This window comes from Chinchilla lanigera, unplaced genomic scaffold (genome assembly GCF_000276665.1).
Source record: "Chinchilla lanigera isolate Chin_1 unplaced genomic scaffold, ChiLan1.0 scaffold00026, whole genome shotgun sequence".
NCBI classification, from domain to species: Eukaryota; Metazoa; Chordata; class Mammalia; order Rodentia; family Chinchillidae; genus Chinchilla; species Chinchilla lanigera.
The window spans coordinates 23,718,788-23,733,915 of NW_004955427.1; the positions used below are offsets into that span (position 1 = coordinate 23,718,788).

The window sequence follows — 15,128 nt, forward strand, 5'->3', positions numbered from 1 at the left end:
TTCACCAGCATTTGTCACTTCTTGACTTTTTGACAATAGCAAGTGTGAGATGATATCTCTCAGAGAACCTATTTTTCACAATAAGATTTCTGTATTTTGGTTTTATACTCATGCGACATGTCCTTTTTCTTTTGGTCTTAATTTGTAAAGTTTCACAGTGGTCTTTTGGTGGTCATATCTGAAAGAATTTAGAAGTCTTTGAAGAAAATTTTTTATCTGTCATTTGAATGAAATGTGTGTTCCCTTTCCATAGGCTGTGTCTGAGTCCAGGAGAATGGAAAGGGTATGTAGATTGAAATGGTGTGTACAATGTTTACCCTTGGAAGAGCAGCAGATCTGTTTTCACAGACTTTTTGCCTGATCTAATAAGTCAAAGTTATGAATCCAGCACAGGTAGCATAGAGACCAAGAATATGTAGCCCTTCACTTCCAGAAACAACTAGATGGGTGGAGACTCAGGTGATACAGCAACATTCTTATAGCACCTTGTGTTTTTAGGGTGTGCTTGTCGGGGATGAGGGTGGAGGTTGTTGCCCTTTGAGGGCTCTTCCCATCTCTGCCTCCAAGAGATGATTTCTCACGGGAAACTGCAGCAAATGAGATGCTGAGGACAAGCACTTGGGAACTTAAACCTTCCCCCCTCTGCCTCCAGTGTCGCCCTGACCAGTTTTAAAGCATGGAGCAGGGCTAGGGGTAAGATGCCACTGAAGGAGCCACAATAGCTGAGGGAAGTATGGCCTAAATTAGGACAAAAATCGAGAGACTTCATGTAGATTAAAGCCTGAGGAACTGAGTGGAGATTGTTGCGTCTGTTGGCAAAGATCTTCCTATTAAGGGCTAATGTCCCAAAGGGCTCTGAAGATGAAAGGATTCCTGCCCGCCCCTTGTTTTTGTTCTCTAAGTTTAATGGTAAAAATCAAACACTGATACTTTAAATCCATAAGGGTTTGGATGTACAAAATTTATTTTAAAAAAGTTCTCAGTAAAGTAGTGAAGTAAAGAATTACAGGTCAATAAAGGAATCATTGGAGAAGATACGCCTGAATGAAGTTCAAGAGCTTTTCATTAGAAGCAGGAGGCAGGGGCCTGCACTATGCATTTGAGACTTGAGTATGACTAAGAAATGGGAACAAGAATATCCTTAGCCAAGATGTGTTTGCCAAGTTTAGTCTAAAACTGTGGTAGGAGTAAATTGCCAGGGCAACAAGTTTCCCAGTATTAAGAAACAGCCTCTCAGAGCTGGGTGTGGTGGTGCATGCCTATAATCCCAGCACTTGAGAGGCTGAGGCAGGAGGATTGCTGCAAGTTCGAGGCCAGCCTGAACTGCGTAGAGAGATCCTGTCTCAAAAAGACCCCCCAAAAAAAGAAAGAATCTTTCTCTCTGTCTCTGTCTCTGTCTCTCTCTCTTTCTCTTTCTCTCTCTGTCATTTACTCTTTCTGTCCCCTCAGAAGCTTCCTTCATTCCTGAGCATCAGGCTTGCCTGGAAGCCAGACATACCAAGTACCAGTGGTACATAGCCTCAGGACCTTAGCTGGATATGGCCCAGAGCTTGGCTTCTACAGACAATCCCTAAAAGGCCCAGCAGCCTAATTACACACGGCAGTATTTACTGTGCGTCTGGTGCTGTCTGTGCTTACAAATAAACATAGATTTACATATTTGTTACCCAGGGAATTTTCACCCTGGGCCTTCACATCGTATTACCCAGGCAATTGCCAGTGTGAGAAATACTAAAAAAGTTATTTCTAGAAAACAAAGACATCAGGAATGGGTATGCAACCTGTGCAGATAGATGTATTAAAATGCATTGGTCTCATACAGCTCAAGCTGTGGAAAGCAGTTACTGTGATTTTATGATTACTCCTGTATCATCCGAGCTAAAGTGAGATGAAAGAGCAGGAGGTTAAAAGACCTTTCAGTTCCCATGGGTGATAGAGTCCCTGATGGGTTTCTAGGTTCTTGTGCTTGATGAACAAAGAATTGGACATGGCATGCAATGGTAAGGAAAAGACAGCAGTTTTATTTACACGACAGTGCACCCAGAGTGAGTGGGCTCCGCTGGTGGAAAGACAAATGACTGGATGGGTGTAGGTGTTGGGTTTAAGAATTTAAAATGCTGCTTAGGGGTCAAGGGCTCCTCCCACCTGGACTCCCAGAGCTTGGCTGACAATGTGATTGACAGGGTGCTGAGTCTGTATCTATAATTCACTCTGTTACAACAGGATGTATGAGATGCAGTCCATACATTCGAACTTTCAATGAGCTCCAAGTGAAGACAGGTTACTAGAGGCCCTGCCAGAAAATCTGGCACGCATTTCTCCTGATTGAGACCTTGGAATTCTCCAAGGTGGACCCAGCGGTCTTCATTTTTCTTATCTCTGCCTCAGTTTGGTAGGCCTTAGGACAAAGAGAGGTGGTTGGCCCTGGGGCATTGCCTGGGTTCAAGTGAGTGCAAAGGAGTGGTCCTGATTGTACTATCTTGTTACTTCTGTAAGTATCTAATAGATATTGGGAATCTTTGTTTGTTTTGTTTTTTGTTTTTTCTCCGGTACCGGGAACCGAACTCACGACCTTGCGCTTGCCAGTCAGGCGCTTTTGCCGCTGAGCTAAATCCCCAGCCCCGATATTGGGAATCTTTGTAGTTTCTCCTGATTTCAGTCTTTGGAGTCAAAGTTTCCAATACAGTATTATAATGACCAGGGAGTGGGTGAGAGAAGCACTGACAGACCTACTGAGCATCTAGATAAAATAGGTGTGGTTGTATAGGGCAGCTAGGGTTACATAGGGCAATCTATCCAGAAGGGTGGGTTGGAAATGGCTTTTCCATTTTTAAGTTGTGCCATTTCATCAAGTATGGAAAGTGTTCGGCTACATTAATGAGTTATGCATCTGGGGTGCTCACAATCCACAGAAGCCCTGGATACTAACCATACATATACTTACTGCAGCATTGGTATACACAGTTGGACTTTATAGTGTCCAGCACACACACACACACACACACACACACACACACACACACACACACGCCTAAACTCCTTGGATAAGTGACTTTTTTATATGCTAATGAGTTGACTGAGCACTGGCAGCTCTCAGAACATGGCTTGGTCACAGAAAGACCAAGGCAGTATTAGAGGGTTGGGACTTTGAACCTCAACCCTCAATCTCTGGAGACAAGGAAGAACTGAAAGTTAAGTTGGTCATGATTTAGTCAATTATACCTGTATAATGAAGCCTCCATAAATACCCCAAAGAAGGACAGGTTGCAGGTTCCGGTAGCATAACATGAGGGAGAGTGTTGTGCCCAGAGGGGACATAGGGCTCTGCAGCCCTTCCACATGCCCCGTACATCTCTTCATTTGTATCCTTTGTGAAATCCTTTTTAATGAACAGGTAAAGTGTTTCCTGAGTTCTGTGAGCTACTCTAGCAAATTCAACCTAAAGAAGGTATTATGGGGCTAATATGGTTTTCCTCCAGGGTGTACTTTTATCTTGCTTTTTCCCTTTTACTTGGCCCACGCAGACACTGCAGAGCCAGTTTCTCACTCTTGTACTTTTTCAAATAAACTTAGCCACTGCTAAAAAAAAAAAAAGTATTGTAGAAATCCTGCTTTATAGCCAATAAGCAGAAGCAAGGGTAGAATAGCCTGGGGCTTATGAATGGCACCTGAAGGGGTGGCCGAGGTTGGAGCCCTCAACGTGGGGATCGGATCTGATGCTATCTCCAGGCAGATAGCTCCAGAGCGGAGTTGAACCAGGGGACCCTCTGCTGCTGGCTGCTGTAGAACTGATTGCTAGCTTGGCATGCGGGAAAATCCCCACATCTAGTGTCAGAATCCTGGTAGGGAGAGAAACTGAGTTTGTTGTTTGTACTCACCTACTCTCTGAGTCCCAAGCATAGGCCTTTCAAGGAATCTGTTCCTGGTCTTTGGGGACACTAAACCCACAAAGCTAATGGAACTGTCTTCTCTTTTTGTCAAGGAGGTATAGTCCTTCTTTACTTGCAGATTACTTTGAGGGCAGTAGAAATGAGGCCAAATCAGTATTTATGATTAGAAAAATAGTGAATGACAGGCTGTGCTAGCATTCATCAAACCCCATATTTGTACTTTGTGATCATTAGTGCACAGTGTGTGCTCAGAATAGTTTTGCAAATTTTACACAAGACCAATAAAAAAGCTTCTTAGTCCAGTATGGTGGTGCACCCTTGTAATCTCAGCACTTGGGAGGTTGAGGCACAAGGATTGCTTCAAATTCAAGGCCAGCCTGGGCTACATAGTGACTTCAAGGCCAGCGTGCCCTACAAAGCCAGACCCTGTCTCAAAACAAAAACAAAACCCAGGGTGGTATCTCACACCTTTATCTCAACAGTTTTCCAGCTGTCTTACCCCGAAGTCTATCAGAAGCTGCTGGTGTGAAGGACATTCCACAGGTCAGGAGTCATGTGTCTGTGGTCTCCAGCCAGTAACCCATGCTACTTAAATTACTGAATGTGAAAGAGGTGGATTTGTAAGTTACAAAATGATGCCTACATCATTATACTTAGATAAAACACAAATAATAGTGTCATCAGATCTCCTGGTTACTCCCAAAATGTTATCGGGCAGCTCCTTCTAAAACTGCCTCGCCAATGAAATGTTACCAAGTTCTGGGCTGCTCATCTCTCCTGCTGGACTTAGATTCCAGGTTCTTCTCATCCCAAACAGAAAAAATGTATAAAATGAGCAAAAAACAGTGGTAAAGTTCATTCAAAAAAAGTAACAGTGGAGAGTGAGGGAGAAACTGGCTTTGTGCAGTGAGCTTGGGCCAAGTAAAAGGAGAAAAAGCAAGATAAAAGTACATCCTGGAGGAAGCAGGGCAGGCTACCATGAGAAAAGTCACAATAGCAGGCTCCTTGTAGTGCTTGCACCCTTATATGTTGTCCAAATCTTGAGGAAATCTGTAAGAACTTCTACGTGTGGGCCATGAGAAGTGGTGCTGGGATCCTGTGTCTCAGGCTAAAGTCAGGTCTAGGCCACCCTATTAAGACCTTGCTCCAGTTCCCGAGAGAAGTCCTCACGCAGGGGTTTGGGAATTATTCTGCACATGTGTCCTGGGATCTGGTAATTAACAGGTCATGGCTACTTCCCTAGCCAGCTTTGCCATGCCCTAATCTCCTATCTCAATACTATACTATGTTTGCATATAAAGTAAATGTCAGACAGCTTGGATGTGAAGGATGCATACTAACTTCAGAAGAGACATCATCCTGGCAAGTAGGGTATGGGATTACAGAAGAGCAAAAAAATAGTAAATGTAAAGTTTCAACTCTCTCTGCAATTATTTCTTTATTATTTTGCGAGAATGGGAATTGAACTCAGGGGTGCTTGGTGGGCACTCAGCCACTGGGCTATATCCCTAGTCCTTTTGAAAAAATTATTTTATTTTGAGACGGGTTCTTAGTAAGTTATCCAGAATGGTCTCTAACTCACCATCCTCCTGCCTCAGCCTCCTGAGTAGTGGGATTCCAGGTGTATGCCATGACATCTGGCTGTAACACTTTATTTTAAAAAAAGGGAAATAAATATGGCAAAAATGTATACATTTATCATATCTAGATGGTGAGTACATGGATGTCAATTTTTTTCTGTATATTTCTTTTTTAAAAAATTGTTCATAGTAAAATCAGCCTTAAAAAATGATTTTTAAAAATGGTACCAGAAATTAAATCCACAGCCTTCACACTGAACTCCATCCCCACCTCATTTTTTTAGCTTATTTTTTAATTTTTAGACAGAGTCTCAGTAAGTTGCCCAGGAGGGATCTGAACTTTCAATCCTCTTATTCCAGCCTTCTGAGTACTGAGAAGGGTGTATACCATTCCTAACTGATTTTCTTTTTAAATCTAGAAAGCTTGTCTCTTTTATTTCCTGAAATGTCCAGGGATACATCTATCTTCCCACTTACTTAAAACAGATCTAAGCTTCCAGGCCAATGAAGGTGCATTGATTCAGAGCCCTGGAGTGGGTTTAAGGATGATTGAATTCTGTCCTAGTTTTGTTGCTAAGTGGTGACAGTGGCTCTCCCATATATAAACTCTCATTGCCTTATGTGTACAATTAGTGGAGTACACTCAGACTACTTTCAATATTGAAATTTTATAACATAAATTACATGTACATTTATCTTTGAAATCTTAAATAGACTAGCAACTGGATACCCCTTTTTATAATTGTAGACTAAAGGGAGTACCTGGAATGAACATAGAGAAATATTAAATATATGTGCCATGGATTAGGCCACAGTTTCCTGAAACACTCCCATTTTCTATTTCCGAAGATGGGAATCACAATAAATATTACATATCTCAACTCAGGATTACTGTATGTGGAAATCATATTATCATAGTTGTTGCAAATCAATCACTAAACTTAAGATACTAGAGCCAGTTCTGGAACAGCTCATGGCAGCCATTTTCCAAAGATGGCAAGAGTGTAGTGCATAGTCTTTTCTCTGAAGAAGCAGTCAAGTGGGTAGATATTTCTAAACGATGCCACATTCTTTTATAACCATGCATTTAAAGTGACTTGGAAATAGGTCTGTTTCAAAACAGATCACTAACTAGGTGATGAATCATAAATTGCTTCCTAGTCTTGGATTCCCATTTCTTGGATCATGGTTAGATGGCTCCAGTTATTTACTTAGAGTAAACTTGAAACAGCAAAACTGAGAACACCTCTGATTTTTTTGAAACTATAGCTAACACTCTTTAATGTTCTGCTCTTCTATTCTTGCCATTAATTTATGCAGAAAGCACAAAAGGAGGACCAGATGACAACAAGGGAAGAGGAGTGGTCATTCCAAGTTTGCATTTGTGAATTTCAAATTCAGGCTAAGAGCCACCTTGGATCAGAAAACTCAGTCATCTCTCACCTGTGACAGAAAACACTGTTGATGTGGCTGGGCCTCTACTTCTTCTGTCACAGTATCTACTGATGAATCTTAAGTTTGGAGTCCACAGAGCTTGGTGTATCCCTGAGGCCTGGGGAATGAAAAGCCTCTGCCTTTTATCACAGCAAGATAGCAGAGAGGCCCTGCTCCTACTCCCATGCTCCTGGAGATGTTTATCCCGCAGGTTCTGAGGACAGGAGTTCGACCCATACCAAACACTTCAGAAATAATGTCAACACAACCCAAGACCACAGCCAGCAAGGAATTTTTTGAGATAAGATTACAGTTTTGTCCTTAAAGGGAGGCCAGCCAAGTCAGTCAATCTCCAATTATTCCCTGAACAGAGCAACCCCGTAGGTTATCCTTCATACCAAGGAGTTTTAGGGGCTCAGTTTTGTGCTTCGAGATGCAAATACTCTGCTGCTGTTTTCCAAAATATGCACAAAGCCCTAATAATATCTAAGGAAGTCCTAGCAGGGGCAAGGCCCGCCGAACCTGTACTCAGTGCCCACAGTGTCAGCCAGTGATGAAGACTGGAGACACGTCTCTGATGGCAACAATATTTGTTGATCTTATTTCTTCTCTGTGGCTGCACAGAGCCAGAGGACCTCCAAGGCCGGACTAGAGTTCTAGTCTAGTCTGGGCTAAGTCACTACAGGAAAAGGTGGCTCAGTCTTTGAGTAGGTGTGAAGAGCCACGATAATAATTTGTGCAAATAGGTAGTCATATGTTTGGTTTAAATATCAGTATGAACTGGCGTTGTCAGGCACCCACATGGGTGAAGTAGAGCTGGCCAGGTGCTGTCCTGAGACCATATTAGTGGGGCAAGAGGCACACGTGAGACCCGGCCTAATTTGTCACCCAGACACTAACACCATTTGCTGTGAAATGTCGCACATTCATTCCTTTGTATTCCCTGCACTCAGACCTGTATGACCTTTTGGATTCTAACCTCCCTTCCCTGGGCTGTGCTGTCTGTGGTTGCCAGATTAGTTTACAAAACAAGCAAAAAGCCGTCTTTTTTGTCATGTTTTGTCCCAGTGGAGTCTCACAAAGTTCCTATTCCTCCACGTTATTATCAAATGTCTTCTTGTATCTTTCCATCCAGTTTCTCCTCCATTAAGGGCCTCTCACCCGTGAGGCCCTTACGTTTCAATTTTTCTGTCCCTGTGCTTTTGTCCTTGCTGCCCCTTCCTTTGGGAATCTCTTCCCCCTTTTCTTCTGTTGCGCTACATCTCTTGCAGTAACCTTCTTCCCACCAGCCCGCCCACACGGATCTGCCCTTCCTCTGCACTCTGCTCCTCAATTTGAGCCCATGCCAGCCCACTAGCAGTTAATCATAGATGGCCTTGTGAATTTGTCTTTCACCTCAGGCTCTGTCTTCCTCTTTCATTCTTTTTCCCTCCCTCTCCCTACCTCTCTCTACTATTGTGTGTACTTATATATATAGCAGGCTAGATAAGAAGTCTACGGAAACAGAGCCTGTGTCTTGTGTACCCTGAGAACACAATGTCACAGGTACTCAGTGGCATTGTTATAGTAATTCTTGCTTGGCTCTTTGGCTTGGGGGCGGGTAGATACTGAGGATTGAACCCAGGCCCTCACACATACTAAGAGAGCTTTCTACCACTGAGCCATGTCTCCAACCCTGTTTAAGCTTCTTAATTTTGAGACAAGTTCTCACTAAGTTGCCCAGACTAGCCTCAAACTTGCAGTGTCCTGCCTCAGCCTCTGAGTAGCTGGGATTATGGTATTTGCCACATGTCCAGCTTGCTTGGCCTCTTGATTTGCATCCTAATGTTCTCGTGTTGCTGTACAACTTGTAGAAGTCTTACAGTCCTAGCTTTTCCAAGCCTGGCAGAACCAAGAGTAGCATCCCTGAACAATAGGAGCAGGGAAGACACAGAAGGGGCCTTACAAAGCTTTCTTTTGAATAACTCAAAGCTGTTCTGTAAGCCAGTGTAGGTGGAGTCTATACTGATCTCCAAATGTATGGGTTTTACATTACAGGCACTTGCAAGAGATTAAATAAGTGTTGCCTGCTGTGCTTTTCCTGCATTCCACATCTGCTCTGGGCCTTTTCTAGCCCTTCTGCCCCACCTCAACAGTGTGACTTCCCCAGGACTTGCTCTGCCTCCAGCCTCACTCTTGGCCTCAATCTGGGAAACCTGGAGATCTGGGCAGGCCTTGGCATTAAGGGTCTAGGGGTGTGGTTTAGCGTTCAGGTCTGACAGACTGGCATTCAGATCTCACACTGCCCCATAAGCTGCATGTCCTTGGGCAAACCAACTAGTTTCCCTAACTCTGCAGTTTCATCTTCTGTGGAATGAGGATAATAGAACTTACAGAGTTGTCGTGAGAATGAAATTACGTAGTCCATGTAAAATGCTTAGGCTATTGCAAGTACATTATAACACTGAAAATGGAGTGCCAGCTTATAAACAATATGCTGATTTCACCCATTTAAAAACAAAACAAATTCTTGATCTCCAATCACCATCCTTGTAAAACAAAACAAGAATTTTCTACTCTGTTTCCCTCCTCTTTCCTGTGCTCTGACCTTCTCTCTTGTCAAGCGTGTCCCCTCCATTCCACTATAGCTGCTTTTTTGCAGAGTCACCAGTGATTTCCGTGTTGCTAAGTTTAAGACTTCATTCTTAGGTCAGTGCTATTGACCTGTCAACCAGCATTGCACATAGTTGATTTCTCCCTCCTCCATAAAATGCTGTCTCCGTGCAGCCTCCGGGACACCCACTCTTCTGCTTGTCTCCCTTTTCTAGCTGCTTCCTTGTATTCTCATCTCCTTGCTCTGGCTCCCAACTTCCATGTCCATGTCCTTATCCATATCCATGTCCATGTCCATGTCCATGTCCATGTCCATATCCATATCCTCTGATGACTTCACCCAGCTTCTTGGCATCGTGTCCATATTGACAGCCCTCCAGTCATCTCCACATTCACTACACTTTCTCCCCTGAGCTCCAGACCTGATATCAAGCTGCTATTCAGCGGCTCAAAGCAGATATCTAATGGGCTTCTCAAACATGTCTGAAATTAAGCTCCTGTCTTCCTCTCTCAAACCTGTCTCTCTCAGAGTCCTCTGCATCTCAGGAACTTCATCCTCATAGCCATTCAAGGCAAGAGCCTGAGTTGTCCTGACTTCTGTTTTCATGTCCTATGCACAGTCCATCAGAAAACCCTGTAGCCCCACTGTCAAGAATCTGGTCTCTTTTAACAGCCACTGATACTGCTTTCCTCCGACAGCCAGCATCTCTTACCTGCAGTAGTGTGGTAGCACCCTCACCAGGCTCTTCATTTCCAGTGCCCCCAGTGTGGATGACAGAATGATATAGACACCTTTTAAAATGTAAGGTAGATTGTGTAACCTGGGCTCAGACTTTTGATGGTTTTTCTCTCCAAGTAAAAATCAAAGGCATGATGCTTGCCACCACACTACTGCATCCCAGTCCCTGTTGTTTTTGACCTCTTACTACTCTCCTGTTGCTCACTCCATCAAAGCCACCCCACCACCCTTACGTCCTGCCCAGCGATTTCTGGACCTGCTCCTCTGCCTGCCTAGAATGCCTTTTGCCGGATGACCATGTGGTTCATCCCTTGCTACCATTAGATGTAGGCTCAAATACCAAGCCCTGAGACTTTCCCTGACCAACTGTTTAATTGTATTCCCTCCTTGCTCCCCCTACTTTTTTTCCGTATAGCTCGTCTCGCTATCCCTGATACTATGTAGTTTACTTATTTTATTGTCATATTCTATCATACGTGTTTCCCACCAGAATATAAACCCCATGGAGGCAGGAGGTTTTGTCTTCTGTTTCCACAACACTTCCATGGTGCCTCACATATTAAAAATTGAGTGAACATCGACTATTACAGCTGTCCCTTTACTGGAGTTGACAGCTGATTCTGACCCTCTGGCTTGTGTCCTAGTCTTCTGAGGATGGAGCTGTCTTACTCCCAGGCCTGCCTTAACTGCCTCTGACCTGGCTATGTCTGTCTGTTCTTCCTTTTCAGATGCATATTCTCATTCCTCTGGTGAAAACGGGGGCAAGTCTGAGTCTGTAGCCAACTTGCAGTCCCAGCCTTCCCTCAACTCCATCCACAGTTCCCCTGGTCCCAAGCGCTCCACCAACACCCTTAAGAAGTGGCTGACAAGTCCTGTGCGTCGGCTCAACAGTGGGAAAGCGGATGGGAACATCAAAAAGCAGAAGAAAGTACGCGATGGTCGGAAGAGCTTTGACCTGGGATCTCCCAAGCCTGGGGATGAGACACCGCCGCAGGGAGACAGTGCTGATGAGGTACTTTCCAGGCCCCAGAGCCTTCTGTCCAGAAGGGACCTCTGACATGCTTCCTTCACACTTCTGTAATCCAGCCCAGTGCTGGTGAACCTGTGCCATGCGTGCCGCAGCAGGCTGTTTGTATCATTGAAAGCCCTCAGAGGTTCACCACCACTGATAACCTCAATCAGTCTCCAGTAGTTTATCATCCGGAGCCTCTTTGGTTTGAGTCCTCTTTATTCTTGAGACTTGGACAGTTTGATTTATGTAACCAATCAGGGACCGAGACTATCCAGCAGACAGAAACCACTCTGCCAGTTTTGGAGATAGGAGCCTGGCCTGAGGGGACAGAGTTGGTCCCCTGCCTCTGTCAAGAACTACGTCAAACTGACCAGACCTGTTTATGCTAAGAACGATACAGTGAAGACTATTTTACTCTGAAAACAGAAGACGGCACTTCTCATTGCTCAAGACTAGTGTCAGTTCTGGGTCATTGTAGAGGGGACACCTACAATAAGCAGATGAAGGTTCAACAAGCACTGTTCCAGCTTAGTATGGGCACAGCCAGTGGTGAGCGGGCTTCATGAGAACCAGTGCAGGCAGTGCAAACCCGTACTGGAAAGGCCCAAAAGACACTGTGTTAGCCAAAAGTTTAGGTTCTTGGAGGCTCACAAGTTAAGATTCTATAATCAAAACATATTGGGTAAGCCGGGCATGGTGGTGCCTGCCTGTAATCCCAGCACTCAGGAGGCTGAGGCAGGAGGATTGTTGCAAGTTTGAGACCAGCCTGGGCTACAAAGTGAGCTCATAGCTGGCCTGAACTGCACAGCAAGACCCTGTCTCAAAAAGACAAAAAAAAAAAGAAAGTCATATTGGGTAGGCTGGGTGTGGTGGCACATGCCTGTAATCCCAGCACTTGGGAGGCTTAGGCAGGAGGACCAAGGCCAGTTCAAAGCCAGCCTGGGTACAAAATGAGTTCAAAGTCAATTTAAATTACACAGGGAGACCCTGTCTCAAAAAAACAAAAACAAAAAGCCCAAACAAACAAGAATATATGGGGTATGTTTTGGTTAAGGATGAGATCCCTGTTTTATCTGGATAACTAACCTACTGCAATTAGGCTTAGATGAGGCTTAGAAATTGTTAAAGCTTAGAAACTCTTCCTGATATGTAATCAGACTCTCTCTTGTAATTTTATGCCATCTGACATGCTTCTCTCTGGAAATGGCAGAGCATAGTAATACCTGGATTGTGATTTAATAACCTCTCTGGCCACTCTTTTAGCTGTTTTCTTTTCTAATCAGGTAGATAGGTTTTTTCTTGTGTGTTCCTTACTATCCTTTAAAATAGACAAGTGTGTCCACATTACAGAAGGAAATGCGGCTGAAAAGATGGGGTGTATTGAAAGAGAAGTTTTCCTCATGTGCATTTTTAAATGTCAAATTCTGAGCCATTGGAATCTATGTGAAACAGTGACTAATGCTGTGCTTTTGTTCCAGAAGAGCAAGAAAGGTTGGGGTGAAGACGAGCCAGATGAAGAGTCACACACTCCCCTCCCTCCGCCCATGAAGATCTTTGACAATGACCCCACCCAGGACGAGATGGTAGGACCTCTGCTTTCTCACCAGAAAGAGCAGTGTGTAGCATATGGAATTTCATTTCATGTGTGATGTTGGGGTTAGGGGGTGGCACTCTTCCTCCTTTGGTCTGAGCTCACATGAATCCATAGTGATATGAATTCTGTGTTTGGTGGGTATCCTCTTCCCATGTCCTAGAGGTCTGACTTCATTTGGGCAGTGTAAAGGTGTAGATAGAATTCTTAAAGTGGGAATCTGGCTGGGATCTCGTCTTGTTAATAAAGGGTTGTGGCCTTGTCTTTGGAGGCAGCAGATTCTAAAAGGAACTCCTTGTCTCACAAAGGAATCTGTGGTGGTTCCAGGTGGTGACCACTTTGTTGTATCTAATGATACAACCTACATCTTAGTTGTCTTCCCTGTGCTCAACTCACAGATTCGATCATGATGTCTTCCAGCAAGGCCAGTGGTGTTAAAATTCTGCAGGTTTAGCACACAGGGTAGAGATGCTGCTAAGGGGAAGTTGTGTCAAAGATAGGCCAAGTGCAAAATGCCAAATTGCCCAAGTACTTTGTTTTGCAAAATTCCCTGACTGACTGGAGTCTATAATGTCCCTGGCCACTGTGGCTGTAATTGGCTGGTAGTCATCTCAATTGTTCTGGAGCAGAGACTCACGTTGAACAGTACCGACCTGATGGTATTGACTTTCAGGTTCTGACCTGGGGCACAGGCCTGTTTTGACTGTTCTTCATCCCTGGCTCTTCAAGAAGCCTGCTTTTACTCCATTGTGCCTTCCTGACCTTCTCCTGTTGTGGCTGGGACTCTTGGACTCCGTGTGGCGGTGGTGGTTTCAGTGTTTGTTTGTCCTTCTCATTCGCTTTTGGAGCATGTGGTGCTGGCAGCAGTTGCTGCCTGTTCTCTTTAGTGCTCTGCACTATACTTGGGCAGCCCAGCATGTGTACAGAGGAAACGCACCTTCCGAGGACCACCTAGATGCAGTTTAAAGGCTGTCTGCAGATGCGCCAGCCTTGCTGGTGACTCCCCAGTTCTTATTTAGCTTCTGTCTGCTCTGCCATTGCTTGTTAACTCATAGCCATTACTTGAGGTCTTTCTAGGCTAGAGAGACAGTTTAGAGGTAACGTGGAGCCTCCTCCGTGGGATGCACCCACCTCTTGAAGTGCTGTTGCTGGCTGTGGCTTCCTGAGCCAGCCTTCTGACCTTGGACCCTTGGGCAGAAAAGGGGCAGGCAGCATGGCATTGTGTCCATCCTGGATTCTTAGAGGCAAATGCCTGTATTTCATCCAGGGATTTCCAGAGGTCTGCCCTAGTAAAATGTTCCGTAAACAGTGAGAGTATATGTGGGGAAGGGGCTATTGTGGGGAGAAGGTTCTCGTGGGGAGAGTGCTCTGGTGTCTGGTGTCTCGTTATCTTCCACTCCACACAGCTTGCGTAAGATAAGGAAAGGTCACAAACCCTCTCCCTCTAACTCCCTCAGGCACAGCTTGTTTGGGGGAAATGGATATTATGTTGTTTCTAGATAATTTTTAACTGAGAACACAGACTTACCCTGACATTTGCATGGCCCTTTTCTTAGCCACAAATAGGGCAGGGGACAGCAGTCCATTTTTAGATACTTAATATCCCTGAGACCTATTTGTTAGATTTCTGTACATTTGTTTTTCTGAAATATTTGGAATTGGGGTGAGCTTTAGCACTTCTAGCAAACACAACTGAATTTATGAAAACAACTTTTACAAGAATGTAAAGGGAATTTTTCAAAGTTCATCCACTATAATTTTTGCATTTTAATTTTCCATGTTTTCCTATAAGCTTTGTTCAAATGTATTTCGATTATAATATGCATGTGATGTGTTCAGTGCTTTACTGTCATTTCCTAGAATCTTATTCATTTTTCCTTTATAACTATGACTTTAACAGCTGGAGAATATGTTGCTTACTTGATGTTCCACAGCTTGCCTGACCAGCACCTTCGTGGGACATCCTAACACGCGTGTCTAGTCTTTGCTACTCTGAATAATCACTGTGTACATACAGCATTTGTTCCTCTGTTGGCCATCCTTGGGATAAATGCCCAGGAATAGGATTACTTGATAAAATAACTTGGTTTTCCAAGTCATTATTTTTCCTGCATCCCCCAGAAGAGGAAAAAGACATTGTTAAATCTTTCATAATTGCCTTGATTTGATTCCCTCACATCTCAGAAGCAAAAATTTAGTAATTAGGGGCTGGGGATTTAGCTCAGCGGCAAAAGCACCTGCCTGGCAAGCGCAAGGTCGTGAGTTCGGTTCCCGGTACCAGAGAAAAAAA

At 44.2% G+C, this 15,128-nt stretch overlaps 1 protein-coding gene across 9 annotated transcripts in view; it reads left to right on the forward strand.

The window, feature by feature from the left end:
• Positions 1–15,128, forward strand: part of Kalrn (kalirin, RhoGEF kinase) — a 638,378-nt gene that overhangs the window by 534,037 nt on the left and 89,213 nt on the right. For all 9 annotated transcript variants that reach the window (XM_013515182.1, XM_005386537.1, XM_005386534.1 and 6 more), the window contains 2 exons: positions 10,964–11,247; positions 12,726–12,830. In XM_013515182.1, the coding sequence (XP_013370636.1) occupies positions 10,964–11,247; positions 12,726–12,830 (389 nt within the window). The remainder of the gene's footprint in view (positions 1–10,963; positions 11,248–12,725; positions 12,831–15,128) is intronic.